General features: G+C 35.7%; 1 protein-coding gene across 8 annotated transcripts; it reads left to right on the top strand.

Annotated features, from left to right (window-relative positions):
- The first annotated feature begins 3193 nt into the window (after nucleotides 1-3193).
- On the top strand, nucleotides 3194-11944 carry LOC147381292 (RAF-like serine/threonine-protein kinase 20). 8 transcript variants are annotated; one of them, XM_086430629.1, is made up of 11 exons: nucleotides 3194-3471; nucleotides 3595-5093; nucleotides 5193-5867; nucleotides 5967-6065; nucleotides 6167-6319; nucleotides 7881-8044; nucleotides 8163-8310; nucleotides 9020-9142; nucleotides 9278-9365; nucleotides 10071-10507; nucleotides 10604-10783. In XM_086430629.1, the coding sequence occupies exons 1-10, from the start codon at nucleotides 3447-3449 to the stop codon at nucleotides 10235-10237; spliced, it is 3141 nt and encodes a 1046-aa protein (XP_086286755.1). In that variant the 5' UTR covers nucleotides 3194-3446; the 3' UTR covers nucleotides 10238-10507; nucleotides 10604-10783. The 8 variants fall into 8 exon arrangements, with proteins under 8 accessions (XP_086286755.1, XP_086286749.1, XP_086286750.1 ...); XM_086430623.1 differs by adding an exon at nucleotides 11468-11944 and having other exon boundaries at nucleotides 3195-3471; nucleotides 3595-5867; nucleotides 10604-10705; XM_086430624.1 differs by adding an exon at nucleotides 11502-11944 and having other exon boundaries at nucleotides 3195-3471; nucleotides 3595-5867; nucleotides 10604-10705.
- Nucleotides 11945-13713: the final 1769 nt, after the last annotated feature.

The raw sequence follows: 13713 nt of genomic DNA on the forward strand, positions 1-13713 counted from the left end.
ACTTTTAATTTCTTAATGGTCCCTCATTATTGGCGAGCTCACCACTTTTTATTTATTGTTAGGGTCAACATTTTTTTTATTGAACTCAATATTTTTATCGTTGTACTCACCACTTTTTATCATCAAGTTCGCCATTAGAAAACCCAACCCGTCTTTGTTTTTTTTTTTCCCGGCTAAAATACGTGGAAAATTGAATGATTTCAAACAGAAATAACCATCCTAAATTGATTTTCACCCTAAAACGAAGAGCAAAAATTGGAAAAATCCTAGGCCCTGTGTGGATTGACTTTTCGAAGTACTTCTGACTTTTGCGGGGAGTCAGAAGCACCTTAAAGGTGTTTGGATAAATAACTCCCAAAAAAAACTACTTTATTGTCAAGTCATTTTAGTGCTTTTTCATGGAGTACCGATGGTGCTGCTTCTCTAAATTACTCTTGTGCGGAGTCACAAAACATTGTCAAAATGAAGAGATCGGAACAAGTATGCCTCTCATAAATTTTGAAAATTACAAATCTACCCTAAAAAAGGAAATTAGAATAATATTATATTACTATCCATTTATATGGTGGTAGTCTTTTGGTGTAAAATTTGGGACAATTATACCCTTCATAAATTTTGAAAATTACAAGCATACCCTCAAAAATGCAATTGCAGTAATACTATATTATTATCCATTGATGTAGTGGTAGCTTTTTGGTGTAGCATTTGAGACAAGTATGCCCCTCATAAATTTTGAAAATTGCAAGCATACCCTCAAAAATGTAATTAAATAATATTTTATTATTATCCATTGATATGATGGTAGCCTTTTAGTGTAGCATTTGAATTTGGATTTCTACCTCTTCCAATTGCTCACTCAATGATTTATCCATGAGCATTCCAACCATGGTTGAAATTTTCTTATTACAAGATTGATGTGAATAATTACACACAAATTTACTATCTATTGATGTGGTGAAAGCTTCTTCATATTTTTAGTGCTTATATATATTTGCTCACAATATCTTCTATTTGTTTATAATTGTTGGGTGTTTATATTAGTTTTTATGAATAAAAACAATAACTTTTATTTATTTTGAAGAATAATTTGTTGAGTTATAATGTTAAAAACAGTAACTGATACTTATAAAGGCATTTTGATCATTTTAACATAATCCAAAATAGTTTCCAAACACCAAACTCTATCAAAAGTACTTCTGACAGTACTTTTCAGAATCTGCATCCAAACACACAACAGTTATCCACCTACTCCAGACAGTACTTTAAAAAGTACTTATAAAAGTACTTATGTTCTAAGTACTTCTGGCTCTTATATCCACACGCGCCTCTAGCTTTTTTCATACATCTTGAAAAATCTTGAACGTGACTTTTTCCTCATTAAATTCTTTCTGGCAGAATGGAATATCTGTAACTCAAATGGAATGTTGAAAGTCTAATTTTTTAGATGAAAATTATGATATTGAACAGTTAGGACATTCAATCATGAGAAATGTGGTGAATGGGGGTTAAAGGACTAATTAAAAAAGAAGGTTTTACTAAAATGACTGTTAAGAGAAACCCTAAAACTTGGGGACTAGTTAGAAAGAAATCCCTCCCGTCAAGGTCTTTTAAGTATTTTTTCCAATTATTAATGTCACCTACCTATTATTGGTAAAAAAAAAATATGAACACCATAATGGGTGTCTATCCTTTTTGATAAATGTTTTAATAACCTAATGGTGAAAAACCAAAAAAAAACAAAAAAAAAAGATGTAACTAGATTATAAACACAAATCCCAATATAATTAAATAAGGGATCAACTAGTTGCACACCACTAATAGTTGATTGCACACCAACCTTAAAGAAATTGTTTATTTATTTTATTATCTCTATTTTAACCTAGTGCTTGCACTCCAATTTATAACATCTTAGAATTTATCCTTTATTTTAACTTGTAGCTTTGTATTCTATGCTCATAGTCTACATAGTTTGTGTTTTGTGATTGATTTTGCTCAGGTTCTCTTTGACTCCAACTTAATTAAATTACTGATTTTTTAATCTCTGTTAGCAATTGTATTTCAAGGGAATGTAACTTTGTAAACATAGTTCCGAAAATAATAAAAATATTTATTGTAAAAATTATTGAACCAACAATAATTTATGTGGACGTAGTTGAGGAAGAACAAAGAGAAAAAGGATTGCATCATTTTTTTAAAATTAATTCTAGAGTGCGAACATCAAAATGAAGTGCAAAAGATAAATTTTAAGTAAGTGATGGAGTGCAATTGATAACAGATAGCGTGCAACTAGCTAGTCCCTTAAATAACCATATGGATGCTTTTCACTTTGAAAATTATCGTAACCTAACCAACATAACCATATAACATGGAATAGAAAAGGAACCATTATGTTGAAAGGAATATTAGATATGCTCAAAATTCCACATATGCTTTAAAGATGCCAAACCCCATTAAGGAAGAATTCCAAAAGTCATCAAAACCTAGCCACTTGTAGTGAAGTGGGAATCTCAATTTTGCCCACTACTTGCTTCATCTAAATCTATATCTAGAAAAGTACAAAGATATATAATTCTCGTCTCGAGACACTTAAATCAAGAAAAAAATATTTTATCTATTTATAACTGGATATCCAGTGGTCAAGGGACTGGGCTTACATTAGTCCAGAGCATGTGTTACGCCCGCACATCACACGCACCAGGTAAGTAAGGGTGTGTCCTCGTGTCAATTGCATATCTGTTAGAAATTGTCATTGAGCCAACTCCTCCGAGTTTAGAAAAATTGTTCAAAATAATCTTATTTTTTTAAAATATTAAAATGGATAAATTGCATGAGGAAGGGAAGGGTCGTTCAAGGTAATATGATTAGTTGCAATAGTCTTGATATAACCTTTAGATTAATATTTTCACTTATGATATGATTTTAAAATATATGAAGCATATCCATCGCATAATATAATGGTGGGGTAATATTAAAGCCTTTAATTAACAATGATTATTATTAGTACATGGGACCTAAAGCGTCAAACAAGAGGCCCCACCCAAATCGAACCGACGGAGTCTCTGAACCTAATACGAAATCGAACCAATGTGGACCCCATCCGGTTCAAGAATGACGTCATTTGTAGTGTAAAAAGCGAATCGAGATAATTGATACTTTCATGCTTCAACCACGTTCTGCCACGTGGAACCCGACCTGGCAGCTTAACAGCGCATTTTGCAATCCCGCGAGACGGGACGATGGCTCTCTCATCCTTCCCCCACTCGTCATCCCTACCGATTTAATTTCTCTTATTTCTCTATCTCTCTGATCTTCGTCAATCATCAAAATCCGAAATCTGATTTTTCAAGTTTTTAAATAACTCTGTTTCGGTTTACCGATTCGGGCGTCTACGTATCTGTGTCTAAGATTGATTTTTTTCGGATCCGATATATATTAGGGTTTCGGTAATGGCTGATGTTGGGGACGAAGAAGGTAAGTTTACCTTCTCTCCTTTTAATCTTGAAGAAATGTTTTTGATTTTGGTTTTGGTTTTGGTTTTAGGATTGCTGTACTTCGTAGACCATCAATTCTGAATACAACTCATGTGTAATCAAGGAATCGAACGGTTGCAACAATCTTCCTCGCAATCAGAAACCCTAATCTTCATTGATCAGCAGAACCACGAAATGGACTCCCCAACTTTACCTTCTGAAGAAACTCCACGTGTCAAGTTTCTGTGCAGCTTTGGGGGAAGCATCATGCCTCGACCACAAGACGGTAAGCTTCGATATGTTGGAGGAGAGACTCGAATTGTGAGTCTTCCTCGAGATATCAATTACGAAGAGTTGATGGTGAGGATGCGAGAGCTATTTGAAGGGGCAGCGATATTGAAGTACCAACAACCTGATGAGGATCTCGATGCATTAGTATCTGTTGTGAACGACGATGATGTTACCAATATGATGGAGGAGTACGATAAGGTTGGGTCTGGTGACGGTTTCACTCGACTCCGTATGTTTCTATTCGGATACCCAGATCAAGAATCTTCATCGTCACTGTTCGATTCGGATGAGAAGGATACTGAAAGGAGGTATGTTGATGCTTTAAACTGCTTGAACGATGGTTCTGAATTTAGAAAACAACAATCTCCTGATTCCCCGGTGATGGGTTCGGGTTCGATCGTAGAACCATCAGTGAACATTGAACTTGGACTCCATAATCAGAGGAATTGTGAGGCGGCGATGCCGCCATTGCCACAGCAACAGCAACAAACCCATACACAAAGGTATAACGAAATGGAGGCTCCGTGGAGTCCCGCTTATTATTCGCCAAGGCATCATGTGCACCATGATCCGCGAGAGTTTCCGTCGTCACCCTCTGCCCAATACCGTGTGGCATTTGGAGAATTATCAGATAGAATACCCGAGAATTATCCGCCCCAATATGATCATCAGCCACAATTTGTCGATAATGTGGTTTGGCTTCCACCAGGAGCTCTACCAAGTGACAAGGCTGGTTTTCCGGGTAATCTTGGACATGGTCAGAGTGTTTTTGAAGGGAATGGTATATGTGGGAATTGTCGGATGAGTTATCAAAGAAACCAAACTTCGTCGGAGGCTTCTTGCTATCCTGATTCACGATGGAAACAGGGAGGTCAACCACATTTGGAGCCACCAAATGTGGGCAATAATGAATTACATCAGTTTGTTAATCCGTGTGCCGAGTGCACTCCTAATAAAGGGATGGCCTATGTTTTGAATCCGGATGCAAATTTGGAGCAGGGAGTTTACTCCAAAGAGCAAAATGACTCCCAATCTTTCTATTCTGAAGCTCACAATCAAGAGAGAAAGTGGGCTCTATATCACCAATCGAACCATCGTGTTGAGGAACCAAGAACACATATGTCTGGAGCTGTAAGGATGAATGAACACTTTGTGGTTGAAGGGTTCCATGACCAAGCTGTGGGGGCTGCACCTCACATGCACGTCCCTGCACTTGAAGACCGTGGAGTCCGTTATGGAAATTTTCCTGGAACTTATGGAACAGATAATCCTTATCATGTATCACATGGACCCACACCCGCACCCACACCCGCACCTGCTTTGTGGATAAAGGTACAGAATCCTCTGCATGCCACTCCATCTTATGAAGCATTAAATTTGCTTCCTCAAGCTAATGGTTCTGTTAACTCGGGATTCGTACGGGGTATGCAGGAGGGTAGTCCTAGTCTTCATATTGGGCTGGATAATCCAAACCCTTGGGCAGGGCCCTCACAGAAAGTATTTGGCTATAATGGGTCTGCTACTCCAGAATGTTTCCATGGCTGTGCTCCAAAGTTGAACTCAAGCATTCTCGGTCAAGAAAACCCTCACCCATGTGTTCCAATTTCTGTTCAATCCCCGCCTGACATGCTAGACTTTGCCACTCCTATGGAACCTGTGGGCCACGTAGTTGTTGCCTCCACTACTTCTGGTTACAACCGAGGGCCCACAGATGGTAACTATGCAACTGGAGCATTGATAATGGAGGAAAAAAGTATGCTTGGAGATGGGTATGAAGCAATGTACGTAGCAAAGGTAGAACAGCCTGATATGCCGACTGAGGGGGTGGATAAGAGAATCAAGGAGACTGATTTTGATTCAAATGGGTTAAAGCCTAATGAAGAGGGTGGTGACACTGTGAAACTTGGTGGAGCGGATATCCATGCCTCATTTGAACATGAGGGACTCTCCATAAGGCGTTTGAGTTTCTTACCTGAGTTGATTGCTTCTGTAAAGAAGGCAGCATTAGAAGATGCTGAGGAGATGAAAGCTGAAGTGCAAGGCAATGTTGGTGGTGATGTTGATACAACATCAAAAGACACAGCTATCAAGGATCTAGAATCTGGGGTGAGAGTTTTGGCTTACCTGATTTCTTCTTTTCTCAGTTTGAGATGCACCCCTTATCATACTTTAGTCGTTTACTGTGACTTCATCTTTGCTTCTTAGAATGCCCATACTGATGTGGAGGTTGACTCTGACACTGACCATCCAAACAAGATTGAGCCAACAAAGGCTGAGGCTGAAGCTTTGGCTAAAGGATTACAGGTATATACCTATTATCATCTCATCATGATTATTATTTTCTGGTATGCGCCACTATTCATGTACACCCATCAATTCAATATGTATGTTTATTTTTTGTGTAGACTGTAAAAAATGATGATTTGGAGGAGATTCGAGAATTGGGTACTGGTACATATGGGGCTGTTTATCATGGGAAATGGAAGGGTTCTGATGTAGCGATAAAAAGAATAAAAGCAAGTTGCTTTGCAGGGAAACCTAGTGAAAGGGAACGTTTGGTAGGTTTCCATATCCTTCCTACTATTGGTTCCTTTATCAATTGCTTTTGTTTCAAGTTTCAACCGTATCATGAACGTCTTGTGGATCCTTAGTGTATCACGTAATGCTTTTTTTGAGATGAAATGTCCTATGTAATATACTTTTTGTTTCACTTGTGTGTATTGAAAAGATACCCTTAAAAATTTGCTTATGGTAACTAACAGTGCTAGCAGTCTAGCTCAGTACTGAACGCCTGTCGATCCTTTCATTAGGACAATTGTTTTTAAAGATAATACACTTACAAAAGGATGAAAAATATGCAAACTCAAATTGTATCAGACTAAACCCAGGTATTGGAGATGTATCCATTTAATTATCAATGTTATCATGGATCTTCTACAGATATGTCCTCATTGAAACTTATCAAATAGGTACTCCTTTGGTTTTTTGTCCACTCCTCACATTCCATCTGCAAACCACCTATTCTCATGGTTTTTAACAGGCTCTGGGTGATCAATGCTAATCTGTTCTACTTTGGTCCTATGTCTAATCTCAATCTGCTAACTGTAATTCTTTTGAGTAGGGGAATGCCAATGGTCCATGTTTGTCTTTTCATGTTGTATTTCATTCGAGCTTTAAATCTTGATTTTGAGTCGCTTTAAGATGAACACGATACTCTTGGATTTGGTCAATTATTGAACAGGTTGTGTTAGCTTAAGTTTCATGTGTAGAAGAAAATTGAAGTATTTTATGGACACATATGTTGGGAAAGTATGATCTGATCCTTATAATGATTGTCGGGATTGCATCTAAATAATTCTTTCATCAACAACACCTAACCTTGTCCCAACCAGTTGGAGTTGGCCCTTATATTCTTGTTCTTCCATTCCATTTGTCCAAGAACACGTCCTCCGTTAAAGTGCAGGCTTTCAAATCATTTTGACTATTTTCGGTAAACATTCTTTTTGGTCATCTCCTCCTTCTTTGCCTTTGACCTGTACCGTTCACACCTTCTCACAGGTGTTATCAACGGCCTTCATTGCACATTGAGACTCCTTTATCTTATATCCAATTGGTGACGGGATTTACTTCCCTTGCATACCATTCGCAGGTCTTTGTCTTTGTTTTTAAATTCAAATTCAGGTCTGGTTACATATATTTCTTGGTATCATTCTTGGTTCTACTTCTCTTTGGAAGGGTGTGTATATTTCATGTTACGGGGTGAAGGAGCTCTCTTGTGAAAGGTATTCTTCAGGAACAAGTGTGCAATTTCTGTATCTGTTCATACCATAGCACTTTTTTCGGTTTAGCAGTGTGGAATCAAATCAGTATTTTGCATCGTTTTTCACCAACAACATAAATCTGAGACCAAGTTCTTAGTACAGAAATGGTTGATAAGTCATCTGAGGCATGGATTACAATAAATCGTTGGTAAATCATTCACTTACATAGTCACATTGCCCTCTACTTGCATAAATTATGTTCTTTGGATGTCCAATGTGCATGCTTGTCCACCTGTGTTTTCATCGCATGCTACTTGTGGTTTGATAAGCTGATTTTCTGTTTTTATTGCTGTAATAGATTGCTGATTTCTGGAAAGAGGCTTTGATATTGAGTTCGTTGCATCATCCCAATGTGGTTTCTTTCTATGGTATAGTTCGTGACGGTCCTGATGGATCTTTAGCAACCGTGACAGAATTCATGGTAAATGGATCTTTGAAACAATTTTTGCAAAAGAAAGACAGGTATATCTTGTAAATTATCATGAATTGATTTTTCTCTCTTTGAAGTTGTCATCATTTGTTAAGTTTTATAACATGAGCTTACAATTCCTGTATTTCAACCTCCCATTACCATTGGTAGAACGATTGATCGTCGTAAGAGGCTCATTATAGCTATGGACACCGCATTTGGGATGGAGTATCTGCATGGAAAGAACATTGTTCATTTTGATTTGAAGTGTGAGAATCTATTAGTAAACATGAGAGATCCTCATCGACCTGTGTGCAAGGTATGCTGAAGTGAACCATGTTTTTGTTTCTTTTTTTCTTTTTGCACATATCATACTAATAATAGTAGTAGTAGAATAATGCTGAAGTGACCTCCAGATTGAACCTCACATCGCACACTCTGATGTGAAAGTGTATGGGAACCATCAAATGATTTCCTCGAGATACGAGTGAAAAAGCATCTATGGTTCCTATCCACTTTCACGCCAAGATGAGCAATATGCAGTTCAATCTTGAGGTTACTCCAGCACGACTCGTAGTAATAGTAGTAGTAGTAATAGTAATAGTAATAGTAATCGTAGTAGTAGTAGTAGTAATAGTAATAGTAGAAGTAGTACTAGTACAGTATTAGTATTAGCAATAGTAATCGTAGTAGAGGTAATAGTATTAATAGTCAAAGTAATAGTAATAGTAGTAGTGGTAGTAGTAGTAGTACTAATAGTATTATGCCAACACATATTAGTATTAGTATTATGCCAACGCATACTAGTAATAGTAATAGTCTTAGTATTATGCCAACACAAATATGTGTATTTGTTATGTGTCCGGTAAGAAATATAGTTTTTTTTTACTGTTCTGGTATTGCAATGTTGATTTTCTGTTTGATCCCCAAAATAGGTCTTTTGTTTATTGTCATTGTTGGTCAGCTTATATTGTTGCAAGGAGCTTATAGTTTTGTAAACAACTTATTCAATATTCGTCTTCTTTCAGATTGGTGATTTAGGCTTATCAAAGGTAAAGCAACACACCTTAGTATCAGGAGGTGTCCGTGGAACTTTACCATGGATGGCACCTGAACTTCTTAGTGAGAGAAGTAACATGGTAACAGAAAAAGTAAGATTACTTACTCTTGGCTCCTGAGCTTTTCAAACCAAATGTGGTCTCTCGATTGTTGTCTGTTTGTAGTTTTTATTATTATTATTTTTCTATTGTCCCATTTATTTATTTATTATTTATTTCCTGTTGTAGATTGATGTCTACTCCTTTGGTATTGTCATGTGGGAATTGCTTACCGGAGAGGAACCTTATGCGGGGATGAATTGTGCTTCTTTAATTAGTAAGCACCAGTTGTTGATATTTAAGGAACTCCTTGTTTATTGAGGATAGAAATTAATCTTCGTAGCTCATTGGGGTAGCTAACCACCTTTGGATACAGTTTTTTTAGGTCTAAATTTTTTGAGGTTTTTCTAACATCTCATTTATAAATTCACGTGGCAGTCTATCATTAGTTTATGAAATGCTGGTCCAAGATTTTGTTGATTTCGTGGTCTGTGCTATTGAGCCAGGTTCATTGTATTAAATTTAGGTTTTGGTCAACCTATCATTGATTTCTACTTTCCATTTCCTGATTATATTCTTAATAACAACTCTCTATCTTTGCTTTCTAATACCCACACATTCCATTGTACGATTTCTGATTCATTGATGGCATGAACTAGTCCACTTTGCTCTTAATTTGCTGCTCAGATCCATTCTACCATCCATATTTGTACTCCAGTTCACCAGGTTCTTTACTGTTATGATTATGTAACACTATTTAGGTGGGATCATAGTTCATTTGACAAAAAAAAAAAACAAAAAAACAAAAAAAAAACAAAAATCCGGTTTCAAAAAATTGAGAGGGTTTTCAAGCATTGAAAGGTCACGTGGTACAATGCCCTAAACGGAATGTAATTGTTTATGCTGCACTAACTATGGATTTAATACATTTAGAATCTAAACTAATCAACTTTTGATCTTCATTTCTTCTGTTTCCTCCTAGGCGGAATAGTAGGCAAAACATTACGTCCACAAGTTCCATCTTGGTGTGATCCCGAATGGAAAGCTTTAATGGAAAGTTGTTGGGCTTCTGATCCAGGGGAGAGGCCATCTTTCTCTGAAATATCTCAGAAGCTGAGGAAAATGTCCGCAGCAATCAATTTGAAGTGATGCATTTTCTGAATGTTTCAATTTCATTATCTTGCTGTGTATTTCACTTGATTGGTGCTGAACATGGAATTGCGTTATTAAGCTCCCCCGCTCTTTCAGAAGACGTATGGGCTATTCATGCAACATTTTCCTTTTTTAGCCTTAAATGAACTTTGTAGTACTGCTATACTTGGGTATTTGTTCTTGGTAAAGTGGCACTATTTATGCTTCCTAGATTGGAAATATATCTACACTATATACGAAGGAGAGCTATGAATGCTTGATCAAAATGTGAGTTACCTATAAACTCTTCTTTGTTTTTGATTTGTTTCTTAATGGGAATTGTTTTCTGTCGATATTAAGTGCTATTTCAACTTAATTTTGCAGGATCTTACTCTTTCGGATATTCTTAGGAACAATATAGACAACCTTGAAATGTGGTGACTTCTATGTTCCAGCCTTCAAGGTGGAGCAGAACGGGTATGGAAGGTTGTAAATACATTTCTGTTACTTGCAATGTAACTAAGCTCCATATTGTCTGGCAATGATGCATTTGTTATATGCTTATGCTTTTGGATCGTTCCGTGGAAACCATTTTTTTCTCTAATATTTTTTGGTCATTTTGTTTTGCGACTGTATGCATCATGATTCGTTGTTTTATATAAATCCATCTTCAGGCACATGTATAGACTGAGACAAGAAATCTAAAAAAGAAAAAGAAAAAAGAACGATATTATTTTGAAAGTAGAACCCCTCTTTTAGTGTCATGTCTATTGTGGATGAAATATTTTGAGAGCTGCTATTGGCACCCAAACTTTTACTTATTAGACCCTAGTTGAAAATAAAGAAAATAAGTAAATGGTTGAGAATAAGTAAAAGTTGGGGTGCCAATAGAAACTCTCTTGATTTTGTTTTTTGCTAGATTTCTATTTTTTGGGTTTAAGATATTATATGAGCCTAATCATAATTATAAACAACTACTTAAAAAAAAATTGTAAACAACTACTGAAATTGTTTGAATGAGTGTTATAATGATTTGTAATGTTGAGATTATAATTTGAGTCAAACCTTTGTAATGTTTGAAGAGTGTGTTCTAATCTTTAATTGGGGTGTAATAATTAAAAGTTGGGGTGCCAATAGCAGCTCTATATATTTTTTTAATGTAATGATTCAGATTGCTGGGGGCCTTACAAATAGAATTTTAGTTCTGTATTTGTTTCTTTTAACATTTGTGGATTTTTCTCTTCTCAGAACAACAATGTTATAAGATATTTGGTGTCTACAGTAGCCAGGCTAGATTCGGTTGGGGGCAGTGGTGGTGCACTACACCAAGAAACCACCACCACCTGAAGCAAGGGCATGGATTAGGAGGGTTAAAAAATGAATGGGTTTCGATCAAGCGTGATAGTTTAGGTTGTTCTTGAACTGTCGGTCCCATACATAGAGTGGCAAGGCAACGGCTTCGGCTTTGGGTAAGGCAAGCACATGGGGGTGTAGTTTGTGCTCACCTTCAACATCTCTTGCAACACGATGACTAAAAAGATGAAATTGTTTCTATGATATTAATTTGTTAGTTCTTGATTGTTTGACATTTAGATCCATAAATCATAGTTGGTCATATTATTGTCCTGAAAATTTGGTCACATAATACTCCAAAAGAGCTACCTTTTACTAGTAGCTTCATCTTTATAGATAATAATTGAACCTTAAAGGGGTCATCTTTGTGTATCTTCACTGGCGCTTCATTTTTTTTACTGTCCTTAGTTAGTGAAGTTGTAATGCATGGATTGTCATGGTTTTATTGTCCTCAAACATCAATTTTAAGATATGCCCATTTTGTTCTGGTTTTAAATTTACCCTACTTGTTATCATGGTTTCAGTAATTGTACGAAACCGAGATCACTCGGTTCATGAATGAGATGTCATAGTTGATATCTTCACTTTTCTTCCTCTTCTTGGTCAGGTGGCTCGCTGAGTCATCTCAGTATCATTCGTGAATGAGACTGAAAATCATGTTTTCTATCTAATTTCAGATCTAAAAGTAATACACACAAAGGTTCCACTTTTTGATATATAGATAGTTAATCCACCCATTGTTGTTAGAACCTCTCTAAATATTTTCACAATAGCTTCTGCTATACCATACATGTTATTAATGTTTTAAAACTTTTTTTTTTTAAACTTAATTAATTAAGTCTAAGAATGTATATTTTTTATTATATTTTGTTGACGTATATTCATATATATTTTTAGATTATAAAAAAATAATTGGATGAACTCATTAATGCATTCAAGATGATCAATCTATAGTAATATAAAATATCATTTTTTATCTTTTAATATTCTCTAAATAAGTAATAAAATATGTAACGGTGCCTACGGTTTTTGAAGTTTGTATCTAGGTTCAAGAAATATTTTGAAAATATTAATATTGTCCAATTTTTTTTTTTTAATATACCATTATCCTTAATCTTGAAACTTTCTCCATTATTCTCTGTTATGATGTTATAATTTCATCTTACTTGTTCTTATAAATAGGTACATAATACCCCTTTTACTCATTTTTTAATATTTTTATTCTTCAGAATCAAAAGATGGTTTGATTAAGTAAAATTCTTTAGTTCCCTACTTAAAATGAGTCTTTCTGAAAAATGTCCAACGCCAGATGCGTCCTTTAGAGTTGATGATAATTTCCTTCTTAGCTATTTTAAATTTCTTGAGTCGTGCTGAAGTGACTTCAGGATTATATACCTCATAGTGCACATCCTGAAGTGGAAGTGTGTAAGAATCATAGATGCTTTTTGTTACGATCGATGAAAAGTATCTATGATTTCTACTCACTTTCACATCAGGATGTTGGATATGAGGGTTTCAACATTATTCTTCTTAATCTTTTCAGATTCATATTGGGCTGACATCAAGACTGTATCTCATATCTCACTTACGTGATGCATCTATGGTTCCTACACACTTTCACGTCAGGAAAGTGAGATATGAGGTACATGTTTGAAGTCACTTCAACATTATTCATATTTTCATCCTTTATCAAGATTTTCTGATTGAGTCGTGCTGAGATACGAGTGAAAAAGCATTTATGATTCTTGCACACTTCCCAGTCAAGGATGTGCGATGTGAGGTACAATCTTGAGGTCACTCCAGCATTACTCTTTCTGATTTTATTTTCAATTAATGCATCTTAAGTTTTTTCCTCCAATTTTGTTTACAAGTTTGTAAACCTCTCTCTTACTAACCTATTACATGTGTCATCATAAATTCATAGTTTGCCTGCATATTTTTATTATTATTATTATTGTTATTATTATCATCATTAATAATAATATCTTTTAAAATATTTTTAGGGTGATTAAGATGCACCCCTCCATGTTTTGGTAAAGTAAACATGCTTCCCTTGATCTTAGTCTTCTCTTATAGGCTAATGATAAAAGACTTCAATACCCTCATCTTCAATGTTTAGCCCCGAAAACCTTGATTTTCAA

The sequence above is a fragment of the Akebia trifoliata genome, unplaced genomic scaffold (assembly GCF_017979445.1).
Source record: "Akebia trifoliata isolate Shusen 1 unplaced genomic scaffold, ASM1797944v1 Contig00603_ERROPOS1908002, whole genome shotgun sequence".
In the NCBI taxonomy this organism is placed as follows: Eukaryota; Viridiplantae; Streptophyta; class Magnoliopsida; order Ranunculales; family Lardizabalaceae; genus Akebia; species Akebia trifoliata.

Coding starts and splice junctions, on each gene's coding strand:
- LOC147381292 (XM_086430623.1), top strand. CDS start 3,447: ATGGCTGATGTTGGGGACGAAGAAG. Junction 8,045..8,162: donor TTTTTGCAAAAGAAAGACAG/GTATATCTTGTA, acceptor TACCATTGGTAG/AACGATTGATCGTCGTAAGA. Junction 9,366..10,070: donor GAATTGTGCTTCTTTAATTA/GTAAGCACCAGT, acceptor GTTTCCTCCTAG/GCGGAATAGTAGGCAAAACA.